This window comes from Heptranchias perlo, chromosome 4, assembly GCF_035084215.1.
Source record: "Heptranchias perlo isolate sHepPer1 chromosome 4, sHepPer1.hap1, whole genome shotgun sequence".
In the NCBI taxonomy this organism is placed as follows: Eukaryota; Metazoa; Chordata; class Chondrichthyes; order Hexanchiformes; family Hexanchidae; genus Heptranchias; species Heptranchias perlo.
The window spans coordinates 68,957,222-68,978,004 of NC_090328.1; the positions used below are offsets into that span (position 1 = coordinate 68,957,222).

General features: G+C 43.0%; 1 protein-coding gene across 5 annotated transcripts in view; it reads right to left on the reverse strand.

Annotated features, from left to right (window-relative positions):
- trpm6 (transient receptor potential cation channel, subfamily M, member 6) overlaps nt 1–20,783 on the reverse strand; it is a 149,864-nt gene that overhangs the window by 67,865 nt on the left and 61,216 nt on the right. For 4 of the 5 annotated variants that reach the window (XM_067983082.1, XM_067983080.1, XM_067983081.1 and 1 more), the window contains 8 exons: nt 19,943–20,083; nt 17,162–17,311; nt 15,997–16,089; nt 13,941–14,221; nt 9,806–10,034; nt 4,711–4,866; nt 3,596–3,739; nt 2,590–2,718 (listed from right to left, as the gene is read on the reverse strand). In XM_067983082.1, coding sequence (XP_067839183.1) covers nt 2,590–2,718; nt 3,596–3,739; nt 4,711–4,866; nt 9,806–10,034; nt 13,941–14,221; nt 15,997–16,089; nt 17,162–17,311; nt 19,943–20,083 — 1,323 coding nt within the window. The remainder of the gene's footprint in view (nt 1–2,589; nt 2,719–3,595; nt 3,740–4,710; nt 4,867–9,805; nt 10,035–13,940; nt 14,222–15,996; nt 16,090–17,161; nt 17,312–19,942; nt 20,084–20,783) is intronic. The other variant, XM_067983083.1, reaches the window with a different exon arrangement.

Here is a 20,783-nt window from a genome sequence, read left to right on the forward strand (position 1 = left end):
CGTCCATTTCAACTGGGAGTGTTTCCCCCAGTACGGGAAACAGTCCCAGTTGTTTGTAAAATCCCACCCCTCCTGAAATATTCCCTTAATCAGGTCTGTTAACGACCTGAAATACCACAATAAATACTGTTAAGTGGCACCCCGCCGGCTTTAATTGCCTGCGGGAGTCCCACATGCGGGGGCTGCACGCGCACATCAGCGCGTCTGTGGGGAACCCGGAATTGGGCGGGTTGGAGCCGGGCTCCCGACCCGCTCCGGGATTCCCCGATTTTCAGAGCCCCCCCGCCAGGAACGCACCCGATAGCGGGTGCTAATATCGGGCCCATTGTATCCAATTCTGGACACCACACTTTAGCAGTGATGTCAAGGCCTTGGAGAGGGTGCAAAGGAGATCCAAAATGGAACCAGGGATGAGAGAATTTAGTTACGTGGAAAGACTAGAGAAGCTGCGTTGTTCTCCTTAGAGCAAAGAAGGTTAAGGGGAGATTTAATAGAGGTGATCAAAATTATGAGGGGTTAAGATATAGGGAGAAACTGTTTCCACTGGCAGGAGGATCGGTAACCAGACACAGATTTAAGATAATTGATAAAAAAGCCACGGGTGAGAAGAGGAGGCATTTTTTTTTAAACTCAGTGAGTTGTAATGATCTGGAATGCACTGCCTGAAAGGATAGTGAAAGCAGATTCAAAAGTAACTTTCAAAAGGGAATTGAATTTTTATACTTCAAAAGGAAAAATTTGCAGGGCTATGGGGAAAGTTCAAAGGAATGGGACTAATTGATAGCTCTTTCAAAGAGCCAGCACAGACACAATGGGCCAAATGGCCTCCTTCTGTGCTACATCATTCTATAATTTTATGATTCTATTTAAAAGGATTTACAGAAACAAACAAAAGGTAAACTTTTAGGCACTTGGTCCAATAGAATCAGATGTAAACAAGTTTAAAACATACTTAAACATACCTGAAAATGGTGTCACCTTAAAATTGTAGGATTAAGTTGGCAGCGCTAAAACACAGAATAAGTCAGTCTTTCTGCCCTCCTTCATTCTACACTACAATGCAAAACTGGAAGAGGAGAATATTTCTTTCTGTGTTGCAGTAAAACACATTTGTCATGACGGTAACTAGTAACAACACGGGAACTGTACTCAACCAGCACTTTAGTCCTTTTTGAATGTGTTTAAATTAAAATATTTGCTGATTGCTGTATGTTGAAGCAGAGGTCAAGGGCATGATTTTTACACGGAGCTGGGAACCCAGCAGGTGGTTAGATGTTTGCATGGGGAACTTGGAATTCAAGTGAGTGCATCGCAATCTGCAGTCACAACTCAATTGAAGGTAATTATTTTTGCTTCTGGGTTTTCCTCTCGACAGGCTGGCTGCCTGTTGAGAGGAAAAGAACCGCGAGTTGGAGAGGAAGGATGGGGGAAGGGAGAGATCAGGGCCGTGGACGATATCGGTAGGGAGGCCTTGGAAAAGATCAAGGGTGGGAGGTGATCAGATCGACAGTCGGATGAAGAGTCGGAGATAGGGGGTGTGTCTACCATCGGGGATCTGCCATCGGTGGGGGGTCTACCATTAGGGGGGGTCTACCATCGGGCAGTGGGGGGGGGGTGGGTCAACTGATCGCCGGGGTCCAATTGCACAAAGTGAGCTTGTTGGGCCTGGATGAAGCACTCCTGCTCCTCCGGGCCCACAAGCAGTGCAATAAAGGCACTCACCTCATAGATCCGGCCCTTCTCGCCTGCTTTCACCTGACGAGAATCAGAAGCGACGGGGAACCCACGCCATTCAGCTTAAATTTGTTTCAGCTTTAGAATCCACAAAAAATTAAGTGCCTCAACTAATTCAATGAGGTACATTGCCCCTTTAACAACCCACTGCCAGCATAAAGTAGGGACGGGATTTCCAGCTTTTGGATGTGTGTGCCTGGGTTAAACCTGAAAGTGGGCACGTTGGAGCCGGGTTGGAGTCCCACCTCAAAAAACTCTGATTTTTACCTCCCACCCGCCCCCAACCCACCCATTCTTTGGGGTTAAAATTACCCTCCAAGAGTCTGAAATAAAGACAGTCAAGTACAAATATGAGACTGACAGAACAAGAGTTACAGATATGACTCCACTTCGACAGGCCTGCAAGTTCAATCTAAAAATTATTTCTTAATATTCAATCAGAAACCTCTTCAATTATGAAGGGCATCATGGCCTTGTTCTATCCTCCTAACATCCATTTGCACTTTCTAACAGGAGACACTAGAGAACAATCAGGATTCAGAACCCTTGTTAATTTTTCTCTTCTCTAGCCCAGGGTGCTGAGGCCAATTGTTGTGTCCCAAATGATGCCCCAGCTGAGATCAACTAGCTCAGCACTGACTAGGGATCAAATCTGAAACTTTCCTCTGTATGACCTGGTATTACACTGGGCAATGCTTTTACTCACTAGGCCATTGGGCTAGCTATCACTATTCTAATTGTTCTTCAGTATAGGCTCTACTTTTTAATTAAAACATGATTCTGTTAATGCTGTATAAAGTCTGCTACATGATTTCTTCTTAGAAACTAGGAGAAAATACTCTGGTCCCTGTTCACCTCTCTGGCTTTCTCCACCGCTGTAGTGAAAATGTAGATGATGACAATCCATTCTTGGACACTGGGCAGGGGTTCCATTTTCACCAACACTGTGTAGGTAAACAGCATCAGGAAGCCCAAGTAAGCTATCTGTGAATGATAAAATGAAAAAAAAGTGTTGCACTGGAATATTAAAGAGCATTTTATTCCAAAAAGATCTTTGCCAAGCCTTTTATTTTTTCTCCTTTGGGCAGAGGAAAAACGAGAAGAGTCATGATTTGTTTTTAATCACACTGACATCAGATAAAAGTGATTGGCTGATGCATTTTGCCACAGTTCACATCTTTATGTTGTGTGTTTCTGAGCTAATGAAGAAGTTCAGCAAGATATTTTTCGTGAAGACCCTTTCAAATGTACAGACACAATGATAATCAGCTCAAGGAACCTCGGGTTATTGGTTACAACGAGCACATTTTCTTAAAGGTCCAAAGCTCACGTGTTGCATACCAAAGTTTTGACCACCATTTTCATTGATATCATGAGAGGAGGAGGAATTCTCATGATCAGGGTCCCATGGGACACATTAATCTATCTTGTCTTTCAAATGCTAATCAACCTCCTGTGCACTTCTAGGGTGGGCTTTGTTAATATATCGCTCTGGAGTACAGTCATTGCATATATACAGTAACATATCAGGTCAATTACCTGAGTGCTACAGAAGAAATGATGGGTTTATTCAAATGCAGAAATCCAAGGGCTAACATTTCATCTGCTAACCTAAAAATTGCACATTCGGAAAATTATTTATTTTGTTAGTTTAAAAATAGGAGACTCTTTCCTCAAGTACTTTGTAACATTAATTAATATTCCTTTCTTTTGCCCATTTATGGTATTGTTGAAGACTATAGGCAGCTGAAATCAATTAGCACTACAGATTTCCACCCCCAGAGACAGCTCTTCAGCCAATCGTGTCCAACAGCATAACAGAATATTTTAATTGGAAAAATATCAGTGAGGTAAGACAAACCGTGTGGAACCAGAACTTGACAATCGGTGCGTTATAGAATTCATAGGCCTTTCTGGTCCAAGGCAGTCCTTTCTGTCTTGTGCCAATGATCTCGTCTTGACTTTCTTCAGGTGTTTCTGGTCCTTTTTCTGTGTCATACTCCATCTTTTGTTAGAAAAATCAAAAATACTCCTGAAAAGACTATTGTAGACTATTGAATAGATATCTAAACATATCTGAGTGTGGAGTACACTCCCAAGTGGAAATAAATGGAAGTAATAGCTGATCTTCCAAGTGGTATATAATCAATCTGGAGTCAACCCCTAACCACACCCTGTCATGTAGGATTTGGGGGTATATTTCCTCAATGCTTAAATTTAAAGAAAAATTATTTTATCAGATTGGGGAGGTTTATAATGACAGTTTATCAAAAGATTTTCTCTTTAACTTTACATAAAATGTAAAATATACACCTTGATCCTTGGAACTCTTTTGAGTTGAAGGTAAACTAGTGAATTTGTTTACTTGGAAGGAGCCTTTGATTCTCTGCATCCATTAACACTGGGAATAAGCCTTTAGCTTAGTGGTAGCGCTCCTTCAGCAGGTGCAGTGTTCAAACCCAGCACCAAACAGTCCTGGCGAGTGGAGACTGGAGCGCCGGCTCTGAATTCTGGGTTGACATCCAGCAGGATACTTGAGTCCGGTGGGTGTGGGTGCCCCCTGCCCCCATCAACATTCTAAAACTCAGCTAAAAGGAAGATGTTATTACAATATCCGGGGAAGATTTTCTCTGGTAACTGTTTGTAGCAAAATCACAGAAGAATTTTTTATACTCAGCTTACAATTTCACTATAAACAACAAACAGGAAACAATCCTGCACCTAGACTTTGGGCGGAAATTTCAACTTTGGCGGCATGGTTTATAATGGGCGGTAACAGATCAATCGGCAATTATACACTACAACAGGAAGAACGGGTGGGATTTATAACGGGCGGCGCCTCCACCACCGCCTGTTTTACGCCCCGTCGAAATTGGAAGCTCTGCCCTTTGTTTCTGACAGCCTAAAACACACCTAGAATATCCAAAGACTGCTACAGCTAACAGAAGGTGCTTTAAGGTAACCCATTAAACTTACTGAAGGCTGGTCATCCTTGGCAGTACTAGAGTTTTGTATACTGTACTGTCGAGCAAACTGATGGAACTCCTGAGACTGAGGGATGTGGGACATTTCAGCCTTGCTCTTAAACTCCAGCATCAGAATGCTGGGAGGCAGAAGAATACTCAGAATAACCTAACGACAAAAAAAGTCACATTAAAAATAGAGAACCACAACAGAACACCTGCATAGTGTGCCCATCAAACCTTGACTTTTAAATCAATTAAACATAGAGCAATATTTGCTTTTTTAACTGCCTAACCTATAATAGTCTCAGCTGCATTCTGAACCTAAATGAAAGCAGCTACATCATCATCATTACATGTAGAGGAAGGAAGTCAGTGTGATGGAAATGTTTACATTCAACCATTTAGCATTTCACCATTGAAAATGTGCGAAATGTTACAAATTCCATGATATATTATTTTAAGGACATCACATATGTATATAGTTTATAAAAATAGGTTATTGAGGGAAATAAGGGTGGAAATTGCGGAGGCTCTGGCCACAATCTTCCAGTCCTCCTTAGATATGGGAATGGTGCCAGAGGACTAGAGGGTTGCAAATGTTACACCCATGTTCAAGAAAGGGGAGAGGGATAAACATAGCAATTACAGGCCAGTCAGCCTAACGTCGGTGATGGGGAAACATTTAGAGACAATAATCCGGGACACAATTAATTGGGACTTGGAAAAATATGGGCTAATAAATGAAAGTCAGCATGGATTTGTTAAAGGAAAATCATGTTTGACTAACTTGATTGAGTTCTTTGATGAAGTAATGGAGAGGGTTGATGAGGGTAGTGAGGTTGATGTTTTGTATATGGACTTTCAAAAGGCATTTGATAAGGTACCACATAATAGACTTGTAAGCAAAAGGGACAGCAGCAGCGTGGATACAAAATTGTCTAAGGGACAGAAAGCAGAGTAGAGGTGAACGGCTGTTTATCAAACTCGGGGGAAATATAGAGTGGTGTTACCCAGGGGTTGGTACTGGGATCATTGCTCTTTTTATATATATTAATGACCCGGACTTGGGTGTAATGGGTATAATTTCAAAGTTTGCAGATGACACGAAACTCAGTAATGTAGTAAATAATGTGGAGGATAGTAAGAAACTTCAGGAGGACATAGACAGACTGGTGAAATGGGCAGACATGTGGCAGATGAAATTTAACGCAGAGAAATGTGAAGTGATACATTTTGGTAGGAAGAATGAGGAGAGGCAATATAAATTAAATTGTACAATTTTAAAGGGGGTGCAGGAACAGAGAGACCCGGGGGTGTATGTACACAAATCTTTGAAAGTGGAAAGTGTTAAAAAAGCATATGGGATCCTGGGCTTTATAAATAGAGGCATATAGTACAAAAGCAAGGAAGTTATGCCAAACCTTTATAAAACACTGGCTAGGCCTTAGCTGGAGTATTGTGTGCAATTCTGGGCATCACACTTTAGGAAGGATGCAGAAGAAATTTACTAGCATGGTACCAGGGATGAGTGACTTCAGTTGTGTGGAGAGACTGGAGAAGCTGGGGTTGTTCTCCTTAGAACAGAAAAGATTAAAAGGAGATTTGATATAGGTGTTCAAAAAAATGAACGGTTTTGATAGAGTAAATAAGGAGAAACTGTTTCCAGTGGCAGAAGGATCGGTAACCAGAGGACACAGATTTAAGGTGACTGGCAAAAGAGCCAGAGGCGACAAGAGGAAATTTTTTTTTTTGTGCAGCGAGTTTTAACGATCTGGAATGCACTGCCTGAAAGGATGGTGGAAGTAGATTCAATAACTTTCAAAAGGGATTTGTATAAATACTTGAAGGGAAAACATTTACACGGCTATGTGGAAAGAGCTGGGGAGTGGGACTAATTGGATTGCTCTTTCAAAGAGCCGGCACAGGCACAATGGGCCAAATGGCCTCCTTCTGTGCTGTAACATACTATGATACTATGATTTGTATATACAGAGATTCCAGCAGTGATTATATCAAAATGCTGAAACCATTATTTCTAAAAAAAATGGGGCTCCAGATAGCAATACTTGGTGAGGTCCATGGGAAACATTGCAGAGGAAATGACACAAGACGCTGCACTTCTTGTGCTACACTTCCTTGACCAGCATTTGGCACCAAGCTGCAAACCCAGTGCAGTTCCCTGAAATTAAGGTCATTGTTACAAGTTATAATTATGTTGTGGTGGTGTCAACTACCAAAGTACAGTTATAGAAATATTCTAGACAGTTCTGATATCTTTACTGCTTCTCAAACACCATTGTATCAATAAGCATAAAAATTAATTCACAGGTACACTAAATAAATTCTGAGTCACCAAGAACATAAAACTCGTAACAGAGAAAGATAAAAATGGATAATACTGATATTTTATTAGAAGTTAAATTGTCACCAAATGATGAGTCTTCACTTACCTCTGTAGTCAGGTAGGATTAGGGAAGTTGGTTCCACTCAACATTGAGTTGGATGAGGAGCTAGCTTCCATTTATAACTTCTTTCTGATTGACCTTCCGCTGGTTTACTTCCCTTCTGCCCCTAAACCTCGTGGCTACCTAACAAGGTTCCACCCTCTCTCCATTATGGCAATTTGACTGGATTTCCCCAGAAGTATTCTCTTGTTCTAAATTGCAGATCTCACTTTGCTTTTCCTCTAGAGACCTCCATTCCCCTAACTTGATTCCTCTGCACCCATTCAGACAACTCTGACTTGCCTCCCCTCTGATCCCTCTGGCATGCTTTCTTTCATGCAGTGCCACTGAAAGCAGAACATGCCTCCAAATACCACCCAGCATCAGTTAGGCCTTAACATATCTTTGTTATACGTTTGGGTCTGCTATCACAGCCTGGGTACTGGAGCACAAATCCTCTACTAGAGCATTAATCCTCTACTAGAGCATCTCTCTCTGTAGATACAAATGTGAGGGTACTAGCAATTTGGCACAGAACACCGATATTGCTCCATTCATCCTCCTCTCTGCCCTGCACAAATCTGAGATATATGAGCATCCTACAGAGAAACCCATTGGTAGCACTAATGGTGCTGGTGGTTAAAAAAGTAGAACAGTTACTACAAAGGCTTCTGAAAACCTAAGTGGCAGAAGAAAAACATATTAAAAAGAGAAAAATGGTGCAGAAATTGCTTCAAAGCTGTTCACTGAATCTTTTTACTATAGCCTTTAAGTGAACTACCGTACCCAGCTGATCCCATAGCAATCCTGAATGACTATTATACATGGGCATGAATATCACTCAGGGTCCTGCATGTATGAATATCAGGAAATTACTTTATTAAATTATTGCATCCCCATTCATTTCAATATGATAATGAAGCTCCTGTTTGTTTCAGGCAAGAGTTCCCTGCCCCCTTGTATCTGGGTGCTGGAAATGTGGGTGATGCTCAAAGTGAGCAGAGATTCAGTGTAGCTGATCTTCACCCAATTTTCTGATCAGCTTTGTCCAAATTCTGTCAGTAAATTGGCTAAATTGCTTCAATATTTCTTTGTGGGAGCCTGTGGTTGTGTCAGCCTGGTAGCGGCTTTAATTTGATTACTGCAACAGCATGCTGGGAGAGAACCTCGCAGCTGTCTGTTTCTTAGAATTGGAGGAATATATGTCTTGCCTAATGTGTTCCTGTTATTTCTTTACCCTGATGAGATCGGTTGTATATGCCCTGACGAGATGGTGAATTTGAAAAGTATCACAGATGTCTGCCATTATGGGTGTTGGCCAGCCAATCGGGGGGTGGGGGGTGCAGGGAGGGGTTGCAGCCACCCAATTAATCAGAGGTGTTAATCTTGGTGTAAACATTACATCAGCAAAACCTGTCAGGCAATTTTTATGCTTTTGACCATAATTTTGACTGCTTCGTCGGTTGCACAAGTATCTCTTTTGAGCTTCCTTTGTTCCAGCTCAGACTTCAAAGCAATGAAGGGGATTAACTGTCACCCCGTTTCTGCCTTGCTGGTTGTTGGTGAACTGTAGCCAGTGCAGCACTCCTTGAATATTTGATTTCACGCATAAACTTTGGATCATGGACACAATCTAAGGGAGATACTTCTGAGATCTATGTCAACTTCAAAATGTTATTTTGAGGTAAATTTGCTAAGTTAAGTGAATCACTGTAAATTTGCTATTCTGCTATTATTTGACTTTTTCCCTGTTAATTTTATCTCTTAATTAATCTGATTTGTAGTTTGCAGTCTGAGATGTACAAGATGGCAGAGTGTTAGTTGTCTATCCTTCAGAGAGACCAGGAGAGTATGAGATATCTCGCACTATTTCCAGTCAGCTCATCAGTCGTCTAAGGGATTTATTGTACACCCCGGGCTTTTTTTTAACCCTTTTCTCACTTCAATTCCTCGAGGTTCTGATTCTTGCTGGGGTATGGTTCCATGATTCACAGTAGGCAATGTTTAAAAGAACAACTGGGCTCCTCAGTAATAAAACAGGAGATAAAGGGGAAAAGAAAATAATAAGGCAGAACTCTAATTGTTTACAGCAGTTTTCAGCATTGAGATTGGGAGTATGGACCCTTTGGTAGTTGGAGCAGTATGTGAGAAACTGGGATTCACAAAAAATTTAAAATTTATCGCAAAATGGTCATTCAAAACTGACATGCTTAATATTTATAAGGCAACTGAGCCAAATGGAACACTCCAAGGGTACTTAAGGAAGCTGTTGCTAAATTTTTTCACAGCTCATTAAATACATGAGTAGGAGCAAAAGATTGGAAAATAACTAATGTTTTTCCGGTATAAGGTTAGAAGCATTATCCTGGAAATGACAGGCTGATAACTTAATATCTACACCAGGAAAAATACTGCAGTATGTTATAAAGAGACTAACTTAAACACATTTAAAAGGCAATAATTCCAAACCAACACAGGAGATCTGTCAAATCTACTGGAGTCCTTTGAGGCTGTATTAGAATCAGTGGATTATAACAACATGGTGGACATTTTCAATCTAGATGACAAAGGCCATACAAGACTGGGTCCTGAAACAGGTTCTGGATGAAAGAGCAATCTGAGATGAATAGCCTTTCCTTATTCCCACTGCTGCCCCTTTACCTTAAACCACGAGTTCTTCCTCATGTTCAGACGCCCCATCCAGATGTCAGTTAGGAGCATCTGAGTGCATGTGTGGGAAACAAAGGGCCGAAGGCCAGATGACACTGCCAGTTTCAAACATGTGGAGTTGCTCCAATTCTTCAGCTCATATGTTAGCAGTTTCATGGCCATTCTCTCATTCTGTTTGAAAGCATGGTCTAAAAGATCCACCGCGAGCTGGCCAAATTCCCTAGGATGTAAAAACAGACATGCATGAAAGAAAGACATAAATAATTTTGTTACAACAGCTAAAAACTTTGTGAAGATAAGTTTGTAACAAGCAGCACAAAGCTTATGCAGATTCATTAAAATAAAGTTTTATATACAGTTTTAGCAATATTGCTATGAATGTAATTTGAAAATTATGCAAGTAGGAAATCTCAAGCTACAGAATGAGAGAAGCAGCAGCTGATTGTAGACTTTTCACTGATCACTGCTGTTTAAGCTCTATGTGCTCACAATATGTAACATCATTTTTACTTACCAAAAGGTGTTGAACAAATACATGGGGGGAAGACCTGTGATATGGGTTTTGCATTTTGCTATGCGCAATTCCGATGCATATTTTGATTTAAAAATCTTAAGTGACAATTTTTCTGCTAGAGATCCCCAGACACAAATCATAGAATCATAGAGTCTTACAGCACTGAAGGAGGCCATTCAGCCCATCGTGCCTGTGCCAGCTCTTTGAAAGAGCTGTCCAATTTAGTCCCACACCCCAGCTTTTTCCCTATAACCCTGCAAATTAGTCCTCTTCAACTACATGTGCAATTGTCTTTTGAAAATTCCTATGGAATCTGCTTCCACCACCCCTTCAGGTAGTGCATTTCAGATCTTAACTACCCTCTGTGTGAAAAAATTTCTCCTCCTTTCCCCTCTGGTTCTTTTGCCAATTATTTTAAATCTGTGACCTTTGGTTACTAACCCACTTGCCAGAGGAAATAGTTTCTCTCTATTTGCTCTATCAAAACCCCTCATTATTTTGAATACCCTATATTAGGTCTCCCCTTAACCATCCCTGCTCTAAGGAGAACAATCACAGCTTCTCCAATCTCTCCACATAACTGAAGTCCCTCATCCCTGGTATCATACTGGTAAACCTCCTCTGTACTCTCTCCAAGGCCTTGACATCCTGAAGTGTGGTGTCCAGAATTGTACACAGTACTCCAGCTGAGATCTAACCAGTGATCTGTAAAGGTTTAGCATGACTTCCTTGTTTTTGTATTCAATGCCCCTATTTACGAAGCCAAGTATCTCATACGCTTTCTTAACCGCCTTATCAACTTGCCCCGCTACCTTCAAAGATTTGTGAATACGTTCCCCCCCCACCCCGCCCCAGCCAGGTCCGTCTGCTCTTGCACCTCCCTCAAAAACAACATAAACTAACCCTGATGCTGCAATTCGAGAAGTAGCACTGTAAAATAAATGGACTTTAGTATAATATCTACAAGGTACATTTTCCATATTTCCCTTGGTGAATTTTGTTTATCAGTGCATCAGGATGAAGTCATTGCTACACAGGTAAGGAACTGTCAAAAATGAAAAGCAATTATTAGATGGGAGCCAAAAATCAGTGACCATTCTGGCGACTCATTGCTGTAATTTTGCTGGAAGCCTGCTGCAATGGCTGCAAACTAGGCTGGGATCCAGATATGCTGGTTCCCAAGCTTATAGTGGAGTTGCCTATTGGATTAGGGAGGTGGAGCCTCTGTACACTCCTACAAGCCATAGATGTAAGGGAAATCACAAACTCCCAAGGTTGGGAGTTCCCATGCCTCGGTCCACAAATGGGACCGAGTGTAGCATCGATAAAGCTACACCTCGTCAGACAGTCATACCTCTCTGACACCCAGTGGAAATAGGACCCACCCTGGAGATCCATGCTGGGATTGGGACCTGTACTGCCAAAGACGAGGGAAGATTTTTTATTTAAATATTCAAAGTAGCAACTTGACACAGAGACAGTCTCTTCCTCTTCCAGGGGGAGATCCAGCATTCTCCCACCCGGGCCAGCAAGCTTTGCCCAGCGTTTTTGGCTTCTTCAATGGGGGTGCTGCAGCTAAGCCCAAGTGTGCCATAGGCCTATTCCTTGTGGCCCCTCCCCCTGACTCCATAAATTTCGGCTGGGTTGGGGGGAAGGACTATAAGGAGCGACAGGGTACATCCCTGGACCCCGGGTACATCCACGATTTTCAAGTCCGAAATTGTTAAACACAAGAAAACATATAGGGTGTTAAATTGGTTAACCCCTGAATCCGGGTGCGAGCATCACGGTGTGTGATTGACCCACGCCCGGTGGTTCTGATGCAGGCAGCACAAGATATTAGCGCTGCCTCCTCACTTACCTGATTGTAGCGCAGCAATCAGGCCGAGCTGCGATGCTGTCACCAGCTTCGCACTTCTCACCAGCAAGGGGGCCCAAATATCACATGATTTGCTCGCATCTCTTAAAGGCAGCCCCTGCACCTCTTATTTGCAAAAAATAAAATACGTGTCCGCACGGAGTCTGAACAGAGATCAGACATCGCACACGTAAAACACAGATGCAGGTCCCATCCTTATGTTTACAAACTGTTGAGTTGTGTTAAAACATTGAATAAAGGTTGTGCACTACTAAATCCCACATCCTCCAATCTGCATGCCAGACCTCACCAATCTGCCAATCTGAGTTTGTACCAGGCCTGCGAGAGTGTGTGCACCAAGGTTCTCTGCTGATGTACCAGAGGCCTTGGTGTAAGAGGTGGACGGAAGGAGTGGCATCCTATATCCAAGAGACCCTCCAGACATATGCTCAAGAGACAGTGAGAGGCAGTAGGGAACGCAGTCAATGCCAGGCGCATAGTACTACGAACTTGGATGCAGCTCAGGAAGAAGTTCAATGCTTTGACATGAGTGGTCAGGGTGAGTGAGGTCAACTGTCAAGTGACATCTCCTATCAACTGCACCACTAGCCGCATCCAATGCTCCACTCACTACACCCACCATCACCCACATACCAATAAACTCTTTCCATCAGTACTCAACTCTTCCAATCAGGAGCTTCCTCTCACCCTCACACAGTACCACTGTTGCAAGCCGCACACCCACAACTCACAGGTCACACACACTGGCAGCTATTCAACCATGACAGGCACATCACACAGACATCCTGCAGGACACTCACCGACACACTTCTTGCTTTCTTGCAGGAGAAGGTGGCGCATAACAGGAGGCAGCAAGTGGCAGTGGCATTTAGCCCCTCGAGCCTGTTCCGCCATTCAATGAGATCATGGTTGATCTGTAACCTAACTCCATTTTCCCACCTTGGTTCACAGAAATCTATCAATCTCAGATTTAAAATTAACAATTGAGCTAGCATCAACTGCTGTTTGCAGAAGAACATTCTAAACTTCTATCACCCTTTGTGTGTAGAAGTGTTTCCTAACTTCACTCCTGCAAGTCCTGGCTCTAAATGTTAGGCTATGTCCTGTCGCCTAGCATTCAAGTATAGGAGACCTCCAAAAACAGGTACAAATGCATCAGCAGCCAAACACAATAATCCATCAACCAACCTATAAATCCTGCATGGTCCCTTTTAATAGCGCTGGTGGGGGGTCCGCCAGGCCGTCTAAGACATGTTCAGCTGGTCGTGGTTAAGACAGTGCGTTGGCTAGAGCATTGAATGCCAAAATGGTATCTATCCCTTTAAATCAGCATTGCACACTGATCTAACGGACATTCTCCCTACTTTACATGCTGCCGGCATTTGTTATCTGCGCCTGCACAAACCCCTTTGCCAAGATTGCATCCGGTGTACATCACGCTAGGAGCGTACGCGTGCATTCCGGACACCATTTTAGGACCTCTGGCGGTCGTGAAAATCGGTGCTACATGGCCGAGTTTCTAGCCCTAATTATTTTATTTGGAAGCTGCCTAACATTGAAAGTGCAAAATAGTGGAAAATGCTTCCACAAGGAGTTTTCGGATAGACAGTTCTCAGAAAAGACATGGAATGATATATCTTACTACTGGATCTCTCTCAACTTCATTCTTAGCTATTTCAACACATTAAAGTTATGGAAGAGAAAAGTAGAAAGTGAATAGTGAGTAATCCTACTTGGAATACTGTTTTAGCTCTTCCGAGGTGTCATCCATCATGTTGCTCTGCTTAGCCTCGTGAGCCATTGCCCTGTATAATTTGCAGGCCACCACTGCCTTAACCATGGCTTCTTCTCCATGCTGCCAGAAGAACATGGTCATCCTCTGCCGTTTCATCAACACCGCCCACACCAGCAGGTCATTGTAAGGGTAGATAAAACCCGCAGAATCGTGCTCCTCCGAAAAATTTAAATCATCTTTCTGCTTCCTTTTTGACTTACAGAGTGAAACAGATTTCTCCTGTAAAAGTCAACATCACAATTTGGAGTAGATAGAAACTAGCAGATTCATTGTGTACAAAGCTTTCAGTTGCTGAGCAAAATGACAAGGTAAGAACTTGCTGGAAAAGAGTTTTTGATTAGACTTTTAATGCACTGTACAATTAAATAATGTTACATATGCATTACATATGCAATTCCCCAGAAATGTGCTACAAATTATTCTGGATATGTTAGGAGTGAATTATGTTACAATTCACACAGGGAAATAATACTGTACTGAGATTGTAGAATTTTTTTTTATTCATTCATGGGATGTTAGCTTCACTGGCATTTATTGCCCATCCCTAATTGCCCTTGAGAAGGTGGTGCTGAGCCGCCTTCTTGAACCGCTGCAGTCCGTGTGGTGACGGTTCTCCCACAGTGCTGTTAGGAAGGGAGTTCCAGGATTTTGACCCAGCGACGATGAAAGAATGGCGATATATTTCCAATATGCTGGTAGCAGGAACTTTACCTGCTAAATATTTCCACTTAAAACTTAATGTGTAACATACATCATATATACAGCATAAACCGCAATGAGAGAATTAAAGATCGTGACCCATAACCTTAACACTCAGATGAAGTTTCTAAATTGCTAGAACTTTCTTTTACAATTTACGGTGTCACTTAAATCCTTTTGCTGTCAGATTAATTTAGGTTACCGAAGGGGCCAGGTTTCCCAGGGCAATCCTCACTGTGAATCAGATAATATATAGAATTTTATGAGAAATATAGTGAGAGAGAGTGAAGCAAAATATTTATTGGGTCTCTGTTTTTGATTGGTTCCTGGGAAATTTGAGCCAATCAACAAGTGTGAGAGAATTTCCGTGCACTATGGACACATTGGGACTGAAAGTCCTCGGGCCTGGTCTGGTGGAGGAAATGCTGTGAGGCAGGCACTGGTTACCTCCACTCCTGACCTGCTGGACTACTCAGGGTCAAGGAGGTTACCTCACTTGTATGATTGCAGCATTGGCCCGCTGCTCATTAGCCACCCAGTCATTCCTGCCCAATTGGCCCCAGTGGGTATTTCCAAAAACCTGCCAGCTTTCCAATACGGAGGTTCAAGACCAGGACCCAGGCCTGGACCCCAGATCGGTTCCACTTCTGCCACTCCAATCACCTGTGCGCCAGGTTCATCCAGGCATCCAAGTCATTGGGCATTATAAAGGCCATGCTGAGGAAATCCAGGGTGGGAATTTGATCTCCTCAGCCCCTCCCTCTCTGACATCAGGGGCCTTTATGTTTGGGGCAGACAGAGGTTCAGCCCTAACCAGACCCCGAATGAAACTTGCAACCTGGGGCGGATACCTGGAATAATCGGGTCCCAGTCAATATTCCTGGGGCCATGTGCACTCCCAATTGTTTTATGCCAGGAGTGAGCCACTGGCCCTGTGGAAATTCAAGACCATTTCAAGTCGGGTGTGTACTATCCACAATTTTAATCTACTATTGATATACGGAGGGCGAGTTTTAGAAATGCACATTCCTGGCGGGGAGCCTCACCCACCAGGAGCATCTTTCAGGTAATTGAGGAGAGAGTACACTCCCAGCAGATGAGGCTCCCCAGTGGGAGTAAACATTCATAAAATTGTCCCTGATGTGTCATCTTCTCCCACCTAATCGACATCCAAGGAAATTGGACACATCCAACATTCCGCACTAGATCAGCAGAGAACTTGGATGTTAGATTGCTGAAAAGCTCAGAAGCATACCCCATTTAAACCACCAAGGTACATGGATGAAATAAAATACCTGAGTGACTAAAGAGGAAAATCTTTTCACAAATGTCATTGTCCATAAGGGGCAAAGGCTATAAATTGTTCCATCGTACATGAGGGTAGACATCTAAAAAAAATATCAGATCAGATAAAAATGGTCAGAATGTGCTTCAAATTCTGATCTTTACAACTAGGTGAACTTTTGCCTGGTTTGAATTTGGAATTTCCTTCAATGCTTCTCAGTTACTTTTCCCTAGTTCTCTCCCAAGCACTCAGATATAGGATTCTAAAACTAAGGTTCCATTCAGGGCTTCCATGTCTAATTTACATGAGTCCAAGAGTGGATTCAAGGACTCAAAATGGAGAAAAGGTTGGTGCACTCATGATGTTTTGTCCATTGGTCTCTTTAACTTGTTTATTGCATTTAATGAAAATATTAGTAACACCTAGTGGCAGAATTCAATTATTTTTTATGGATTGAAATTGCACTTAGCAAAAAAAGAACTGTTAGACACAGAGATATTTGTACCAAACTCACAGTTATGGGCCAAATTGGCACTGAGGATCTCAGCAATGTATAGTTTCACTCAGAGGGTGATGAATCTTTGGAATTCTCTACCCCAGAGGGCTGTGGAGGCTCAGTCATTGAGAACATTCAAAACAGAGATCGATAGATTTCTAGATATTAAAGGCATCACGGGATATGAGGATAGTGCAGGAAAATGGCTTTGAGGTAGAAGATCAGCCATGATCTTGTTGAATGGCGGAGCAGGCTCGAGGGGTCGGATGGCCTACTCCTGCTCCTATTTCTTATGTTCTTATGTTAAGTTTTACAAAGCTCAGTGTAAACATAAAACACAAAACCCAATTAAAACATAATTTCAGTAATGCTGAAAAAGCCCTTTCCAACTTTTAATGAAGCCTTTAAGGAGGTAAAATTTTATTTGGACATATTGCTGGATGTAACATTGTTCCCATTTATCCATTACATGTTCTACATAAATTTTGGAAACTATAAGGCAATAAATGGGTCACATATTCTGAATAATGTGAATTTGATAGGCTGAGCAGCTTACTAATGCATTGGGAAGATTTAGGAGCATTTCTATCTTTATCACCATCATACTCCATATCATAATGCAATGTAAATATAAAAGTTAACATTCGTAATTATTAAACATAGAAGAAGAATGCTGTACCTTGCGTTTGTATGGCTGGGCTGTTCTAATGAACTGGGAATGTAGCCTCTGTTCACCGCTTCCCATTCTGGGAGCTGGTTCTCTGTTCTGGCGCAAGGACTGATGGGACCAGCTTTGAGTGAAACTGGTTACACTGTGACGTCCAACTCGCTGTGGAAAATACATTTCTTTCTAAGCCATGTGTATAAGTAATATATTTACATTTAAACTGACAATTTTCTTGAGAATCAATTTGTTTTATCTACCATATTTCTAATTGTAATTATAAAAGGAAAATATTAAAGCCCTATCCTCATAACTGTATAAGTTGTTAAAACTGACCTGTGCACAGTATTCTGTAAATATGGACTGTGCGAGTGTACATATGTATGTGGATATCTCAAAGTATGTAACAGATGTATTTTCTAACTAACATGGAAGAAACATATTAAAGAATGATGGGGCAATACCCTGACATGACATAAGATGTTAAGTTCAGCCAATCAACACCTAGATAGGAATTTTACAAGTCCCAGTACAAAATAAGTTACTCAAAATCACAGTAAATTAAGACACACAACCAGAAGTTAGCGGAGTTATTCAGATTTATTGCCTCAATGAGGAAGAATCATATGCAAGGCATTCCTTTTTCTAAAAAAATGCCATTGAACAACAAACATGCATAAAAATGCAAGAAGTAAACAATTCTACTGGAGAGGAAGGTGCAGTTCATATAGTGGAATCCAATAGTCAAATGAAATCATCATAACAAGATTCCTATACAAACTAGGAGCAATAGCTGTGCTCATTGTTAGATAAATTTTCCTATTGTGCAATTAATAAAGAAAAAGTGTGAATGATTTCTCATAATGCTAAAACTACATCAGAATATTGTGGCAATTATATAATATCAAATATGACTTATATAATAATAAAACTTGAATTTATTTGGCACCTTATATGTTGAAATGCCTCAAAGTACTTCAGACAATGGGCTCGATTTTAAAAGTAAAAAACGGGTGGATTGGGGGCGGGGGGGCATTGAAAATTGCCACCATTTCAGACCCGACTCCAACCCGCCCATTTCCGGTTTTCACGGAGACGGGACGAGAGGCGGACGGCCAACCCACTCCCAGGATATGGGTCGGGCATTAAAACCTTTCCAGGAGGCTTCAGGCCTCCATTTTTCACTAATTCCCGATTTCAACCCCGGGGGGCTGGGATTCCCGGGCCTTCTGTTTTACACCTCGTGAAAGGAGGCGAGAAGGCCTGAGACTAACAGGTAAGTGCCAGAAAGGTACAGCTTGTGGGCCTGGAGCAGCAGGAGTGCTTCCCCAGGCCCAATAAGCCTACCTGCACCGACCCATCCCCCCCCCCCCCCGATCATGGACCCCCGACCCCCATTCGTGGACCCCCGACCCCGATCCTCCGACCCTGACCCCAATCCCTCGACCCCAATCCTCCGACCCCGACCCTCCAACCCCCACCCTGAACCCCCGACCCCGATCCCCCGACCCCGATCCCCCAACCCTGATTCTCCGACCCTGACCATCCGACCCCCACCCTGATTCCCCGACCCCGATTCTCCGACCCTGACCATCCGACCCCCACCCTGACCCCCCGCCCCTGACCCCGATTCTCCGATCTCGAATCTCCGACTCCCACCCTGATCCCCCAACCTGACCCTCTGACCTCGATCCTCTCCCCCAAGGATCGCGGACCCCCGCGTTGACCCCCGATGCCACCCCCCGTGACTGACCCCCCCCATCCCATCCCTCATGACTCGCGACCCACATGCCCACCTATGCCCGCCCATGCCCACTTGTGCCCACCTATGCCCCTTGCCCACCCATGCCCCCTGTCCCCCACACCCCCCATCCATACAAACAAAGACTTACCTGCAGACTTACCTGAAGACGTCCTATCCCTGGCTGGTCTCCCATCCGACTGAGACCAGCCTGTCAATCAGGCCGGTCAGTCGGACGGGAAACCGACAAAAAAAAATAAAAGACGTCCTTACATCAAAATCGTAAGGACGCCCGGGAAACCCGTACTAATGGTTTCCCGACCTCAAATTGACGCCCCGCCCCCTTCTCAGCTCCGTTTTAAAATTGAGCCCAATGAGTTACTCTTGAAGTACAGTGACTGTTATGTCGGGAAACACAGCAACATTCTGTTACAGCAATGTCCTACAAACATGAATGGATGAATGACCAGTTAATCAGTTTTACTTTTGGTATTGATTGAGGAAGGAATGTTTGCCATGACATCAGAAGAACTGCTCTTCTTTGAACATTACCATCAATTCATTAACAGGCAGATCAGTTTAACATCTCTTCTGAAGTATGTCACTGTTGACAATGTAGCAATCTCTCACTACTGCACTGGAGTGTCAGATTTGATTATACCCTCAAACCTGGTTGTGTGACTCAAATCCATGACCCATTGACCCAGAGGTAAGAGTGCTATTAGTTGAGCCAAGCTGATATACCTAGACTGTCATCTACTGCATGGCAGTAAGTCACGGTGAATATTACTTACACTCAGGAAATCCTGCCTCCCCCAAAAAGTGGGGGGAAATGGTTAGCTCAAATGCCAATAAATTATGATTTCAGGAACAATCTTACTAACACTGTCTTATTCTGCTTTCTTGTATTCCACAACTGACAGGCCCACAGCTATCAAGAGTTAGTGCTTAAGATAACAATAACTTAACAGTGATTAATGATCCAATGTGATTCCACCAGCATAGCAATAGGACTATCCCCATAAGGGCACTAGAGTGGCCAGCATGTTCCTTACCTTATGCTGTCTATAGAGGCTGTTATACAGGAGTCTGAAGGATTTCCGTGTATAGCTGCTTCTGTATGCACCTCCTACCAGGTATTCCATCACCAAGCCAATGTCAATCAAAGTAACCTTGTAACCAGGAGGAAGGTTGCTCTACAAACAGAAGCTTGCATTAGAATTCTCAATAAAATTAGCATCATTGTATTTATGCTGTAAAAATCTCTTCAATCATGTCATTCCCTACTGATGTGATTCATTTCAGTTGAATTTCTACAGACAATAACTGAAGCGGAGATGGCATATTGGGGCTGAAAATATATAACTGTACCAGCAGACTCCAGCATAAATTCAGTGGGAATCCACTGGAACAGCCACAAACTCTGTCACAACCTGCATACATCAGGTCTTGGTGGCGGGGCAAAGCTTCCCTGCATGGCCTTGTGGGGATGGAGCTTCCGACCACCCCTTCAAGGCCATTGTTGCAAAGGGAGTCGGTGCTAGGGGTTGAGACTCCCTAAGTCGGGAGTTTCCGTGCCCCCTGCCCACAGTCAAGACTTAACGTAGGATCAGTGCAGTATGCCTGATCATATCACCAGCTGTGCCTTGCAGGCAGATGCAGATGTGGGTTTCACCTGGCTAGTCCAGGCCAAGTTTGGTGCCTGGACCACCCAAAGATAAGAGGTGGTAATTTTTTTCTTTAGATATTACAAGTGGCCCCTGACACAGGAGGCTGTTGGGGGAAGTCTATTCCCCTTTCTGGCTGGGTTGGACCAGGCATCCTCACCAGCCCAGCAGGCTTTGATGGGGACGAGGATCTCCCCAGATGTGCTCCCAAACTGCCAAAGACCCTCTA